This window comes from Caloenas nicobarica, chromosome 8 (assembly GCF_036013445.1).
Source record: "Caloenas nicobarica isolate bCalNic1 chromosome 8, bCalNic1.hap1, whole genome shotgun sequence".
Taxonomy (NCBI): domain Eukaryota; kingdom Metazoa; phylum Chordata; class Aves; order Columbiformes; family Columbidae; genus Caloenas; species Caloenas nicobarica.
Window position 1 is genome coordinate 21,474,714 of NC_088252.1, and position 14,252 is coordinate 21,488,965.

At 36.1% G+C, this 14,252-nt stretch overlaps 1 protein-coding gene across 8 annotated transcripts in view; it reads right to left on the bottom strand.

The window, feature by feature from the left end:
• The window catches only part of OPA1 (OPA1 mitochondrial dynamin like GTPase), a 53,762-nt gene that overhangs the window by 19,151 nt on the left and 20,359 nt on the right, over window positions 1–14,252 (bottom strand). For all 8 annotated transcript variants that reach the window (XM_065639767.1, XM_065639762.1, XM_065639765.1 and 5 more), the window contains 16 exons: window positions 14,004–14,078; window positions 13,608–13,679; window positions 13,359–13,458; window positions 12,700–12,830; window positions 12,103–12,175; window positions 11,939–12,011; window positions 11,105–11,220; window positions 10,467–10,531; window positions 9,774–9,850; window positions 6,853–7,018; window positions 6,185–6,337; window positions 5,459–5,567; window positions 4,747–4,826; window positions 3,470–3,610; window positions 1,935–2,051; window positions 587–680 (listed from right to left, as the gene is read on the bottom strand). In XM_065639767.1, the coding sequence (XP_065495839.1) occupies window positions 587–680; window positions 1,935–2,051; window positions 3,470–3,610; window positions 4,747–4,826; window positions 5,459–5,567; window positions 6,185–6,337; window positions 6,853–7,018; window positions 9,774–9,850; window positions 10,467–10,531; window positions 11,105–11,220; window positions 11,939–12,011; window positions 12,103–12,175; window positions 12,700–12,830; window positions 13,359–13,458; window positions 13,608–13,679; window positions 14,004–14,078 (1,642 nt within the window). The remainder of the gene's footprint in view (window positions 1–586; window positions 681–1,934; window positions 2,052–3,469; window positions 3,611–4,746; window positions 4,827–5,458; window positions 5,568–6,184; window positions 6,338–6,852; window positions 7,019–9,773; window positions 9,851–10,466; window positions 10,532–11,104; window positions 11,221–11,938; window positions 12,012–12,102; window positions 12,176–12,699; window positions 12,831–13,358; window positions 13,459–13,607; window positions 13,680–14,003; window positions 14,079–14,252) is intronic.

A 14,252-nucleotide genomic window follows, 5' to 3' on the forward strand; every position in this document is an offset into this window, starting at 1 on the left:
TGGAAGGTAACTTGCACCACATTACAATGTTCAAACCTTTTACTTGCACCGTCTTCAAGGAGCAGGTTGGAAACTATTTTACAGATCAAAGGTCATTATTAGTAGTTGTACCACAGCACTAGGTGATTGCTACATACTTTATAAGGAAGCTGCTGTTGTATAAGCTTGTTATACTACAGCAGCTTGCACATTTTGTATGGCTTTAAAAAATCCATTAGAATTTATTTTTTATGTCAAACATTTTAAAATTAAAATCTACAGCCAGATTGACCTGAGAAAAAAAGAAAGAATATAGTCACTATTTATTGAAATTCTTGCTGCTTCAAAAAAGACATTGATAATTGGCATCACATAAGCTGAAACAATTTTAAACTGGAGAGTGTCTTAATTATTTGACATTTTATTTACACTAAACCATTTAATGTAAACAAATGCCAAATTCTATTTACTCTACATCTTTTAATTATCTAGGACACAAAAATCAGCCAGCCATGCTAAGCATGAAAGGAACACATAGCCAGAGGAACAATAGAAAATTTCTGTGCAATGTTTTGTTTCAAACACCTCGACTCACGGTGAGCCTTACCTTCGGTGTTAGTGAGCTGCTGCCTCAGCGTGTTTGCTGTAATCGCCAGCATGCGCTGTATTCGCCAGAAGAGAACAATGTCATTACATTCGAGCTGAAACGAGGGAAGTTGTAGTGTCAGATCTCTGATGACCAGGGAGCATTCTACACTTACAAGAATCTCTTGACACTGTTAGTGGCAACTGTAAACTCATATGTTTACATCCTGATGTTGTACAAAAATCCCAGAAGATAGCTGCTGTTAGTAACAAGGAAATACCAAAAATACTTCTCAAGAGCCATGTCAGCCCTCTTTGATACATTGCACCCCCTTAACATCTATTTTCAAGAGGAAGAGCTGTATCAAGGGATGTCACAAAAAACCAATTTGCACACACTACATGCAGGCTGGTGAGTATAACCTAATGCTCACTGAAGCACCAGCCCTGTTCACAGCAAACGCATTGAAATACAACAGCTGAACTCCACGGTGTGACCCTGAGGAATGTTGGGCTAAGGGCTGTATTTGTTAACAGCAGAAGAGACAGCTTGTACACCTGCAAGAATGGCAGGAGGGAGCACTAACTTCACATTAGGACACCTTAAAAAACACCCAAGAGGAATAGGAGGTTAAGTGTCACGGAGAGGCAGGTCTCTGGTCTACGCTCATTGTCTCTTACCGGCAAAGGTATTTCTGCAGTGGTAAAGATTTCTGGCTCCATGGGGATCGTTGTGTCCCATTATAAACAAAACTCTACAGAAACTGAGGAACTCTACTTTTCCAGTAATTTCTTTTGATTTAAATATAATGGTAAAAAAACCTGTGGATTCTTTTATTGGTGTGACTTCCTGCATACTGTCAGTTGTAGCACAAGCTTGGGTTTACAAAACTGGAAAGTCATTTAAAAGATTTGTTTGTAAGCTCCATAATTTTTTTTGCCCTGTTCATTAACTCTAAACACCTATTTAATTAATTTCTCCCATAAAACCTCCTTACTAAATGCTTTCTGAATTTTTTGTATCAGTGAGGTAAGTAAATATCAATGGGAAAGTGGAAGAAAAGGATACCAACAAGATATCAATAGCTCTACAATGCTGTTTTTAAGAATGTATTTTCAATACACATTGATAAGCAACAGATGTTTAGGTCATGGCTGATACCTAGTGGTCATTTTATATAATTACCACCAGGATGGCATTTTACCAATTACAAGCCTCATGTAAAACATATCCAAGATCACCAGCTATCTCCAGGTAAAGGATATAAAAGAAAGGTTAGGCTAGTTTAAAGTATTTGTAAATTCTTTTTTTTCAACTGAAATGGAAATTTAAAGACAACACACTAGTGTACATCTGTTCTTCAATTTACCTCTGAGTCCACAAAATGCCTCTGATAATAATAGAAGCCTCTTCGACACAGATTGCAGTGGTTCAAGGCAGTCTTCAAGAAATGTCTTCTGTAAATTTGGTGCCATGTGTCTTTAATCTAGGAAAACAGCAATTAAATTTGACTAAATAAATACATACACTCGCTATCGTGCATAGTTTAATGATCGTATTTAATTTTAAAATCTAACTCAAATTTCCACTGTTGTCACGTAATATATGTTTAAATAGTTCTCAGTAATTTGTCTGTAACTAGGATACAATTAATGTGTTAGTTACATTTGGCAAACATTACAGATGATTGTCAATTTAAAAATCTACTCTTCCATGCTTGTAACATAACCGAATGCTTAAAAACATAGTCTGCAGCCAAAATATATTTAAATTATATACTACAAAACAGGACAGATTTTTCTGCTCTTGGCATGATGCAATCTTCACAATAACACTGAGAACACATTCTTGAGTGGTACCCACTAATTTATCAATTAAACCAGATTAAAGCATAGAGAAATATTTAACAGGTCTTATGTAAACAAACATTTGTAACTTTTCTTGATTAGGCTTATTTATGTTCCAGTTCTTCAAAATCAAATCTGTATATAGATACAGCTCTTACAAAAAAACCCAACAGACAACAACAAAAACCAAACCAAACCAAATTAAAAAAAAAACCCCAAACATAACAAAGAAAATCAGTTGCTTAGCTAGAAAGGAAACTCAATTTGTACTCAGTTTCCTCATATGGAGGATGTGGATCACTACTCCAACCTTTACAAAAAGGCATGGTAAGTACTGTACAGGAAAGGGGCAGCAGGTATTTAAATAACTCTTCTACCTGGGATAAGTACATGTATTAATGTTGAAAAGGTAGCCAATGTTTCTGTAGAAAAGAAATCACCATTAAAGGAAATCTACATCTATTACTTATTGATGTTTGAATTCTCACTTATTTAAAATCTTACATTTAATTAGATAAAAGGTCTAATCATGGTTAAGAGCCTTACGCTGCAATAAGATAAATCATTTCCCAGAACACTTTAAACAAACAATACATTCCCTCACGGTATTCTAAAAAACCCTGCCTTTTTCCAAGAATTTTTACAAAATTTCCATGTCCTCAATGCACCTATGAACTTCAAATTGCTCATACAATCACACTGAAAGCTTAGGAACACACAATGTTTTTATCGCATCTTGCTCACAAACGCCTTGATTCCACTATATAACATCTGAACAATAATTTTAAACAAGCCTTGTCCTAATGCAGGCGAGAAAACCTGCTCAGCAGACTCTGATTTCAGTCTAAAGTGACAGATTCCAAAGCACTGTACTGCATTTGTCTGACAGCCAACAGAAGTGTGTGAATTGCGTGCAAGCAGTCATTTAGTAACTCATCTGGAAACATCTGGATTACAAATTCACCATTTAGATGGAGTCTTCTGTGTGCTATCTAGAAAGAACGTTCAAGTGTTCACAGGAGGCTTCCATATGTTTTGTTACAATTCTGCATCTTACCAGACATGGGTCCACTGTTATTCCTCTTGCTTCAAGATTCTTTCTGACAGTCGTCACTTCATCATTTGCCAGATAAGCTGCATGTTCTTCACTGCATTTGATTAATTTCTCAAGTTCATTTTTTGTTTCGTTACGAATATTCTAGAATAATTAATTAGAATTAATTATTACAGACTCGGAGATCATCAGCACCTCCTCAATAAACAGTCTACCGGCTTAATAAGACAGAACACAAAATATCTTTGACACTATTAACTATTACATTTAAGTGACTCAAAAGGGTATTTGTAGAAAGACATGTCAAATATGGTATTTTTAAATAGATAATTCACTGTCAATGTTTCCAATTTTTTCTTTTCATTATGCACAGAAATGCAGGAGAAGGGGGGGGCAGAAAATAATAGGTGTTAGCCTCCTTTCTCCTCTGCTAGCGAGGTTCACATTCACATATGACCTGTGACAGTGACAAGAATCGTAATTTTTGCCTAATAGCTAGCAAGAACTCTCCATGGATTCATACCTTTAAGTTGTTGCTCATAAAATTCAAGTAAGATAGGTTGAAGTCACTGCCTTTCTCCCATACCTGGCTGCATACAGTTGACTGTAAAACTCCTTCCTTTGAAACAATTACTTTCTACAGTATTCTTTTAAACTCTACTTACTTCTTTAAAGTATGATTCAGTTTGAGAAATATCTAGAAAAAGTAACATAAAAAGCCCATCATCTCTGGGCATTGAACGGAAGGTGCTACTTAAATTCAAAAGAAATTCCCAAAAGCTGTGAGCAAAGAAGAAGAGGTTATGATGAAAAAGATCAATCAGAAGATACAGCTGTGACTAGAATGCAAGTGACAATGTTGTCACATACTAATTAAGTGCAAAATGGAGCATGATAGGCAACTGCACACAACTTCTGCTTAAAAGGCAAACTTGGAAAGTATAGAAGAGAATAGCCCAGTTTCTACTCTGTTTTCATCAATTTCTTTCTACTGGAATATTCAGGTCAATGGCATAATAGTAAAGATATAATTCAGCTAAAGAATAGAAAACAGTTTACAAACCACTACGTATCTGCAATATGAAAAAAGTACACTGTATTCTCTGTGGTGTAATATTTAAAGCAATATACAGTAAAAGTAATTGTAAAGTATTTTAATTTTTTTTTTTTGCAGTCTTCTAAATGTTGTGAAGAAGGTTGGTATTTTTGAAAACTTACTGAGCAATAATCAAAGTTTTCTAACAGTAGTGAACTACAAATAATCTTTTTTTTCCCTTTACCTGTTCTTTGGTGCGTCCTGTCCAGTATAACCATCTTTTTTTCCAGTCTGGACCCACCATACCTTCAATAACAGATTCAGCTAAAAAAGGAAACATGATATTAAGTATCACGCTAAATACATGCAACCAGCCAAATTTATAGTTCTAAAGTTAGATACAAGATCAAGAATGGATATTTTATGCCTCAGAACATCAGATGCCATACTGAGTCAAGTCAGACGTCTTACTCAAAGCAACAGTTGATGTCCTACTAAAATTTAAAAATGACAGTCAACCAGTAGATACTTCAAGGAAGTATAAGAAAAACATAACATCCTTCCACTGAGACAGCTCTCCAGGTTCCAAGCCAGGCATTGAAAAAAAAATAATCTTAACTTGTTGCAACTTGCATAAAAATTAATTATGCTTCATAACCATAAATGGACCAACTATTTTCCCTGAATTTATCCTATTCTTCTACATGTGTGTTTGTACCATTTTTTGACTCTATGGATCTGACTCATGTTTCGGTTGCCTCACTGCAAGAGCAAGAGCATTAACGTTTGAGGCTGTATTTTACTAAACATTTCTATCACTACCGGTACCATTTTAAACTGTTACCACTATATCAGTTGTGCTGATACAAAAGTTTGCACCACAGTGAAGTGACCTAGATCTGGAAACTGGTCCAGATTAAAAAGCACACAAGAGTGGAATATATCACACAACTCACTGTCTTTGAGACGACTTTGGAGAGTCTCTTCCATGAAATGAATAGCTGCATCCCACTGCTGCTTATCAGATATTGACCGATCTTCTAAGGCATTGTGCTGGATCACTCGCTGCAATACAGAACATTGGTTTTGCACACGATGAAGAATTTATTCCAGATTTAGTAAAAAATTATTGCTGACATTCTCTTCATTTTTTGATGTCTACAAAAATAGCATGTATGAGGCAGGCAAATTTTATTCGAGAGGCATCTCTCCCAAGCCCTGCCAAAAATATTTTGTTGTGCCTTTGACTCTCTTCTATGGCCTAGCACATATAATGTAAAAAACATGGGAAACAATATGAAATCCCTTCAGATCACACCATCTTTAAAGATGGTAATGAAATGCTATTATTTTATGTGGCAATACTTAAGAGAACAAATGAACTGATGCCAAACACTTCTCAGAAGGCTGTTCTTGGGCAGCCAGTGGATTATGGAGGACTTTTTCCTGAACCAACCAAAATAATTTTATTAGGTTATTTAGGGCAATAATTAACAAAAGGTAATAATAAAATGAATTGAGGAACAATGAGTTAAAACATTATATATAAAAAGAGAGACAGACACATTTCCCTATCATTTTATGATTACATTAAAAGAATGCAAAAATACTTCATATGCGACTTTAGTAAAAAGATTTCAACAGCATGTAGTCAACGATGCAAAAAACCCACTACATTATACCAGGCTATCCTCTGCTCTCTCATTCCATTTGTGTCGTTTAATACTTTCTTCTTTGACAGCTTGTTTCAGTTTATCAAAGATATCATCGTGCTCTTTTCCTTTTTGTTCTGTCATGAAACGGGAAAATTCTTCTTGCAAGGTCTCCCATGCCACCTAGAAAGCCAGCAAACAAGCCCTGCTGAAACAGCCGATCACGCCATGTACCCGCTGGCAAAGGAACATTTCTGACAATTCTTGCAAGTATGAAAATTTGCATATTTGCTGAAAACAATGTAAAAGTATAAGAGTAAGTAATTGACTTTTCCTTTACTGCCTTATTTATTACTAATGAAGTCAACAATAAACTTTGCTTCGCTGTCTTGTAACAAGCAGAATTCTGTTAAACTTGCATAAATCTATTAAATATAAATGTATCTAGCTTGAACAGTTCGTTTAATCTTTTCAAAGGACAGATTTTTTTGGTCTTTAATAGGGAAAAGTCACCGGAAGAGCAAAATACAATATTCCTGTATATGCTTCAACATGAAGATTTTGCTAGCATTTTCTGACGTGTAAGCTGCTTAGAAGAACTGCAGCCAGCCCTCCAAATATGACCTTACTTCTCTGGAGCTTTGCTGTCATTTCAACAGGCTTTATACAGATTTTATTTTTTAAAACTAAATTCTCACCTCTACTGCTTTATTAGGGAGTTGCTTGTCAGTCCACTGCTTTAGTTTGATGTCCACAGTGGTGTTAAATGTCCCTGAGTTCATAGTCTGTGCTGCTGGAAGGTAGATGTTCTCAATCACATGAGTAGATACCCTTTCCCATAAAGTTTTCTGAAGAATCTCTTCCCTAAAATGGAAGTTGTAACACATATGATGGCTTCCAATACAGAAGTGTCTAACAGGTATGCATTCAATTTGTTAGAAACACTGAGAAAATTCTAGAGAAGAGAGGAAATAACTCCTTAATATCAGGACACAACTTCAGCCAAAATCTGCTGGGAACTGAGGGCACAGATATACAATATTTTCAGCAGCAAATACAGCTTCAGAAGTTGATCTCTGCGACTCTCATATCTGTCACTGCACTGCGCAATGGTTCTTTGTAGCCTTTAGTTACACCAGTATCACCACGCAGACCTGTGTGTGCACATGCATCCACAAGAGGGGGAAGAGTGTAAAGTATTGAAATGATTTGACTAAGAAGTCCACACTCCCAAAAAAGAATGTGGGTTTTTTTTTCTGTAGTTTTCCAATTTGTTTGTTGGAACATGCTGTCATTTTCCATCTGGGATTTTAATTGATCATTCCCAGATTTAATAAACGATGAAGCAAGTTGAGAAGTCCAACGTTTTACCAAAATGTATATTGACATTCATTTACAATCCTGCCTCCCATCACTAACAAAACTAAGTACCACTTTCCTATTTATGATGCATTTTGGGAAGTAACAATGGAAACAATCTAACTTTAACCTTTTTAAATAACAATAAACTTACTCAGGAAACTTTGCAGCTGCAGCAAGACAGCTCAGCTGAGGCAGCGTAAGAGGCAGTCACGCTCCTTCTGCTCCCGCCACAGTCGCCAGTACTGGTTGTGGGTTTCTTGCAGGTTAATTTTATGCTGGCTCAGAATGCTGAATCAGCTCACCAACAGGTTATATGAATGCCAGATTTGGTAGAATGGTGAGAGCTAAGAGCCGAAGAATAAAAGCTGCCATTTTTTTGCTTGTGTAAGACTATTGGATTCAGCCAAGCCCTTTTCTTCCAAACGGGCTGAAGTTCAGGACACAAACCCCATCCCTGATAATGCCCCTACTCTAACTGGGCCATCTGTGGACAAAGACTGAAGAACTTCCCATAAATATCACTCCTCTCCCCATTTCAACAATGGCATAATTGAAAATTTCTCTTTTGTGTTTAAAGCCTCCTTCTTTGAGATTTAAAGATTTTGAAGCTGTCCTTCTGACATACCAGTATAAATGGGGATCAAAGCCACTAGTTTTTCTACTGTTAGAAGAGATCTTTGGCATATTTAGGGCAGTAAAAGTATTTATACAAAATTAAAAAGAATGCAAGCATTGAAATGTTGAAAGAATTAACTATAAATATAAAGGAATATGGCCAAAAGTAAGATATGTTTTCCTTAAAAAGCTTTGTTAAAAATAGGATGATCAGGTTAGTGTTCAAACAAAGATCAATTATTGATCATTCTTGATCAGTATTAAAACAACCGGGGAGATGGCAAATCAATTTCACTTACAGGGTGTGCTGGAAACCATTTGTTACGGATCTTACCATTTAAAAATGCACTGTAGGAGAAGGGCAGTCCTCTGATTAAGAACAAATGTGATCTCATTCCTTCTTTACTCACATGTCAATAAAAATACACTTTTGCTTTGCTTAATCCAATCAAACTTAATTGGAAGGAATGAAAGTTTTAACAGGAAATATTTGCGTTCACCAAATGCACTGCTGGTTTTAGACTGCATGTAACGGAAGCTTTTTTCATGTCTTACGTTTCCAGTTCTAGTTCATAGCTCATTAAGTATTATAAAACTAGAACCACCACTACAACTTCCAACAGAAATGCACAGAAACATTCACGTTATGCACCCACCCAATCCACAACAAAAAGAAGCAGACTAGACACAGGCCAGGGCACTTCAGCATCTATCACACAGTGAACAGCAGCAAACATCAGAACCGCAAACCTGCATTATGCTTGGACTAGAACATAACTTCAGCCTAATATGCTGCCTGCAACACCTCCTTGGAGCATATCGACATGCCCAGAATTATTCTAATGCCATTAAGAGTCAGATATTTTATCTTGCTTTTTAATCTATGATCAAGTAACAGTTCAATTCAGGTTGCTGAAGGCAAAGATTAAAGACTTTTTTTTTTTGTGATTCTCACTTGTGATACAGGTTGTCACTAAAGTAACCCTTCCCACTGGCTGTTCTCTCAGCTGGCACCTACGGCAGCTTTACCAGGCAGAGGCGCTACCCTTAAAATACCCCGGCTAAGCTCTCTCTCTCACTCCTATGTTTGTAGAGCAGGGCAGGGCAGTGCTACTTGGTTGAGGCTACCAAGGAGATCAACATGTGGGATGAAATTCTCAAACATCCAGATCAGCTCTTTTTACAGCCAAGAATTACATAATCTTTCAACTTCCAAATCTCTGATTCACAGAGATACAAAACTTCTTTTATCTAAGGTCATATATATTATTTTGATATGCACAATGATAATGCCCAAACATCAAGTTAAGAGGAATTACTGACTCATACTTCAAATTAACATCTGCAAACATCTTTGTTATGAGTGTTCCTTTTCATTTTTGATGAATATCTGTTGTTCCTTATACTGTATAAAACCAGAACAAAACACAAATGGACATCATATAGATTATAGAAGTATTTGCTGATTCAGAATAATAAACAAACATAGACTACTTCCACAAGGACAAAGCACATAATGAAACATTGTCCTAAGAGAAACACTTCCTTATTTATATTTGAGAACTTTGTTTAATAAAATTCTTTGTATTTTAAGCGCAAACTTCTGCTAGTTAATTTAAAAAAAAAAAAAAAATTACCATACCAGTGCTTTGGTGTGACCTGAGTCAAACTTATGACTTCATCAAGAATCTCATTCTTTGCTTTCTCAAACAGTTCATTCTATGCAAAAAAAAAAAAAAAAAAGAAAAAAAGATTTTAAATATAGATTGATCATGTTTCCATACAAAAATTAAAACAAAACAGAACCTTTTTCTTATGGCCTTTAAGCCTAAAATGAGAACTCCTGGTCAATGATGTATGTGCTTGTCTTAAGCTACCACCCTGGTTTTCCATATATCTTTCCATCCATTTCTTGCATGCCTCTGGCCAGGCATAGCTTTTGAATATTCAGGACCTCTATAAAAGAATTCGAGAATGGGATCATAACTGTTTCGTTACTCTGTCTGTCTGAAAGACCAGGGAATGTAACTTCTCTTTGCCAGTTCTGTTATGACCACAAAGAAACACTGACCTACTCCTGGGGGCAAGTTAGGTCAGCTGTCTACTAGAAGAGTAAAGGACTTGTAAAGCGTTCAAGTATCACAATTTTGAAGCACACTATTTAATAAAAGAGAGAGCTCAGTATTTCCTTCCCCTAGAACAACTTACACTGTCCTCAAATTTTAAAATGTCAGTACTTTAAGAAACTTTTACAAATGACATTAAATGGCATGAATTTTAATCCATAATCTTCAACACTTCATAGGACTCAAATTAAAGCAGTAGTATAATTTACCCTGTCAAGCTCTCGCAACCGGGGGTAATTGTTCTTCCATTCAGTCTCAAGATTGAAACGTGTGGCTGCAAAAATCAGAAAAAAGGCCTTAATTTTTTTAACTGTCTATATGCACTTCATGACTATCTTAAAAGTTTAGCAGCTCCTAAAATTGCTACAAATTAAGCTTATGACAAACCCTCCAAGAACTTTAAGGGTCTCTGCAACTGAGCAAAGTTTTTTGTTGTCTGTGCTTGGATATTTTATCAAAAAATTGCAGGATTAATGCATTGAAAAAATGTAGTGGAAAGAGAACCATTCCAGCTCTGTACAAGTCAGTCCTGCCCTGGCTGATCAGATGTATCTTTATACACGAAGCCACTTCAAACAACATGTGAATCCAGTGGAAGAACTGTGTTTTGCCCACAGAAAAAAACCCTGATTATTTTTCTTCATACTTATTTACTCTTTTGGCTTTTAGAACAAGTGGGTCCTTTATACCATTAAGTATTTTTTCATGTGTTTTTGTAAAGATTAACTGGGACAATACAAAACATGTCAGCCTATGAATGCTGGCAAAACAGTATTATATAGATGTGGAAGAATTCACTGCTTAACAACAAGTTGCTACTTCACTTGTTTTTTGAAAAGATATTTACCTTTAAAAGCATCTGCTTGCTGCTCCACAGACTCTCTCACCATTTTCCAAAAGCAATCTGACACGGCAAGACTTAAGTTCTTTGTTGTAACCTGGTGTGCCTTCAGCATGCATGTCCTGTAATGGAAGACAGCTCGAAAAAAATCTGTGCATACCCCTGGCCCCCATTTTCTTCTCACAAGAATAAAGCTTTGCTTTTCATAGAAGAGAATTACGTACCAATGTACATCTAACCCAAATTCCAGTCTCTTCCTCCAAAATATTCAATGCAGATAATCGCCAAATCAAGGGGGAAAAAAACCCTCCCACCACAAATAAATTTTTATTCTAGAGGTGTCAGTGCAGGTGCTGCAGTCCCAAAGACCGTGCAGCTCACTTTCCTGAGAAATACAAGCCTGTGAAATCAAAATTCTGCTCAACGAAGTTCCAGCAGAACACACAAGCTAACCCTTTGAATACAACATTGTTGTCACACCAAGACACCTTTTCAGGCATTACAGCTCCTGTTTGGGCTGCATTAATTCCTCCCAACTGTACCAAGCGGGCTGGGTACTCAGTTCTTCCAGAGCCAACGGAAAGACACAGCAAGCTCTGCAGAGAGGCTCAGAGCTGCAGAGGAATCAATCGCTGCCTGAAGATGCCTGTCTCTCTCCACTGACCTACAGCAAGTGTTAGGAAACTTGGATAACTTGGTCACCTCAACTAGATAATTTAAACAGATTAAATCTCAAATAGCATTTCCACAACACGATCTGTTTAAGTTCAACGAGAAAAACGGATGCTAGCATTTACGAACGGAGACTCATTTTAGTAAAAGAAATTAATAGCAACGTACTTTAACAGCTTTGAATTTTGAAAAAATTCCTCTTCATATTCTTTAATTGATTCAATGCTTTCACTGCTGTTTCCTGGAGAAAGGAAAGAGTGCTGCAACAGTTCCATTTAGGCAGTTTTCTCTGCTATCAAGGAGAAAATAAGCAGAGCCAGAGCTCTCTTTACCTTTTCCAGTAACGACTGCGAAATAACCCAAAGCTTTCATTGGGAAGAGTTTGCCTTCAATTATTTGCTGGATCTATGAAAATAAAGGATTAAAAAAAGTGGTTAACTTTCCACAGAGACATCATTTCCTTCAGCACAGTTTTAAAGCCAGATCTAGTTGTATCTATGAATACACTACTATAAGCAGCAGTTTGTCATGGGACTATGAGTTCTACTGATATTTAAAAGAAAAAAAAAAAGGCATAAAACTAATCAGCCATAACATAGCAAAACACAAAATAAAGTGAAAAAGCCCATCCCACAATATCCTAAAGCCTTCTCAGGAAACGAAACTTGCTTGGGTGACCTGCATGAAAGGAACCTGTATTATAGCAAGCGGTAGCCAAGCTGTGACTGAAATCATGTAGGTGATCACTAAAAGCAAAGCCTGAGATTAAAGAAAACAATCACCCCACAAAAATTCCACTGAATACAGAAATAAGCACTCAAAACCATCTAGAACAGGTAAGTGAGGTCCAATATTTCTGACAGCATCTCAAGTATTTTTCCATGTGTGACTTCGGCCATCACAATATGAGAAAAATAGTTATAACTCACCCTGCTTGGGCTAGCCACGTTTTTCTCAGCAAGATCAACTTTAGTCAACACAAAAATTGTCCTTTTCCCTTGGGGATCCATCTGGCTGACTAAGTCTGTGACAATACTGCGTTCTGCATCCACTGATCCATCTAAAATAAACAAAACCGAATTGATATTTTAGAGACTATGTAATCTAACATGCAGTGCTGAAGGTATAGTAGGCATCAAATAAGTTTCATGTTACAACTTAAAACAGTAAAATTACACTTATATTCAATTTTTTTGTACAGACAGTGAAAATTTGTCGTTCCTACTATCACAAAAAAAAAAGTTTATTGTAGTTATATACATTTTGAGCAAGTACCAGCTTGCTATTAAACTCTACTACTGTCTGTTGCCTCCAGAAACAATTTTGAAGAAGTCTTGAGTTTTATTATCATCACCATTTTTAAATGATATGATAAAATACTCTAAGCAGAAGTTGCTTTTTTTCCATGGATACCAAAGATGCTTTACAAACAGACATTCCACAGCATGCTGTTTTGTACACTATACAATCTACCACAAATGCAAAAAATACAGAATCAGGAAAGTCCCCAGAGTAAGATAAGAATCCCAATTAAAAAATAAAACAAAAAAAATCCTGCCAGTTGGATAACTGTCTAGACTCTTATTACCTTGAATACAAAGGATGATGGCATTAGGATTCTGCATATAGGCCTTGCTGATGCTAAAGATGGTTTCCTTCGTATCTGGAGCCATACCTGATGTCACAGTCTTTAATATGTATACGGAGATACACATTTAAAGGAAAAAAGAAAACAGAAAGATGTAAAAAAGAAAAACAACAGCTAATATTCTCACCAATAACACTACCTCACTTACATATTTTAAAGATTTTTTTTTTAAATTTATTGTATACTTACACTAATGACTCCAGGTAAATCAACCAATACCATTCTCTGCAAACCAGGACCTTTCACACTTAAGGAGATGGTCTGTGAAGTAAAGTTGAAATTAAGGTTTATACACACACCTACTTTGTAATTACACACACGAACACATCTATACAATTATATAAATGCATATCTACACACACATATGCTATAAACCAGCAAGAGCCTGCAATTTTAAATAGGAAGTCCGATTTTATATGCACTTAATTGTGATATAAAAGTGATTTTAACAGTCCAAATACACTTTGGATTGTGCAAAATATTAAATATACACAAACTGGATTCACCACAGTCTCTCATTTGAAGGATACTTACATAAGATATACATGTCAAAGATGTAGTGGCAAACATCTCTACAAGTCTTACCTCAGTGCTAACAGTGCAGCCTTCCTTCACACTATTTCTCATTCTGATTTCTATTTCATTTCTCAAAGCTGCAAGCTGTTTTGAGAAAAGCGAAATATCAAATATAAAGCTCCTTATAATCATGACAGAAGAAAAATCACCAACATAAGTAAAAAAATCTCTAACTATCCCAAACGCACGTCAAATAACTAAAGCTGGTAAACGGGGCACTAAATGACAGATTACCTGCGGACCCCTGCATAATCCAAA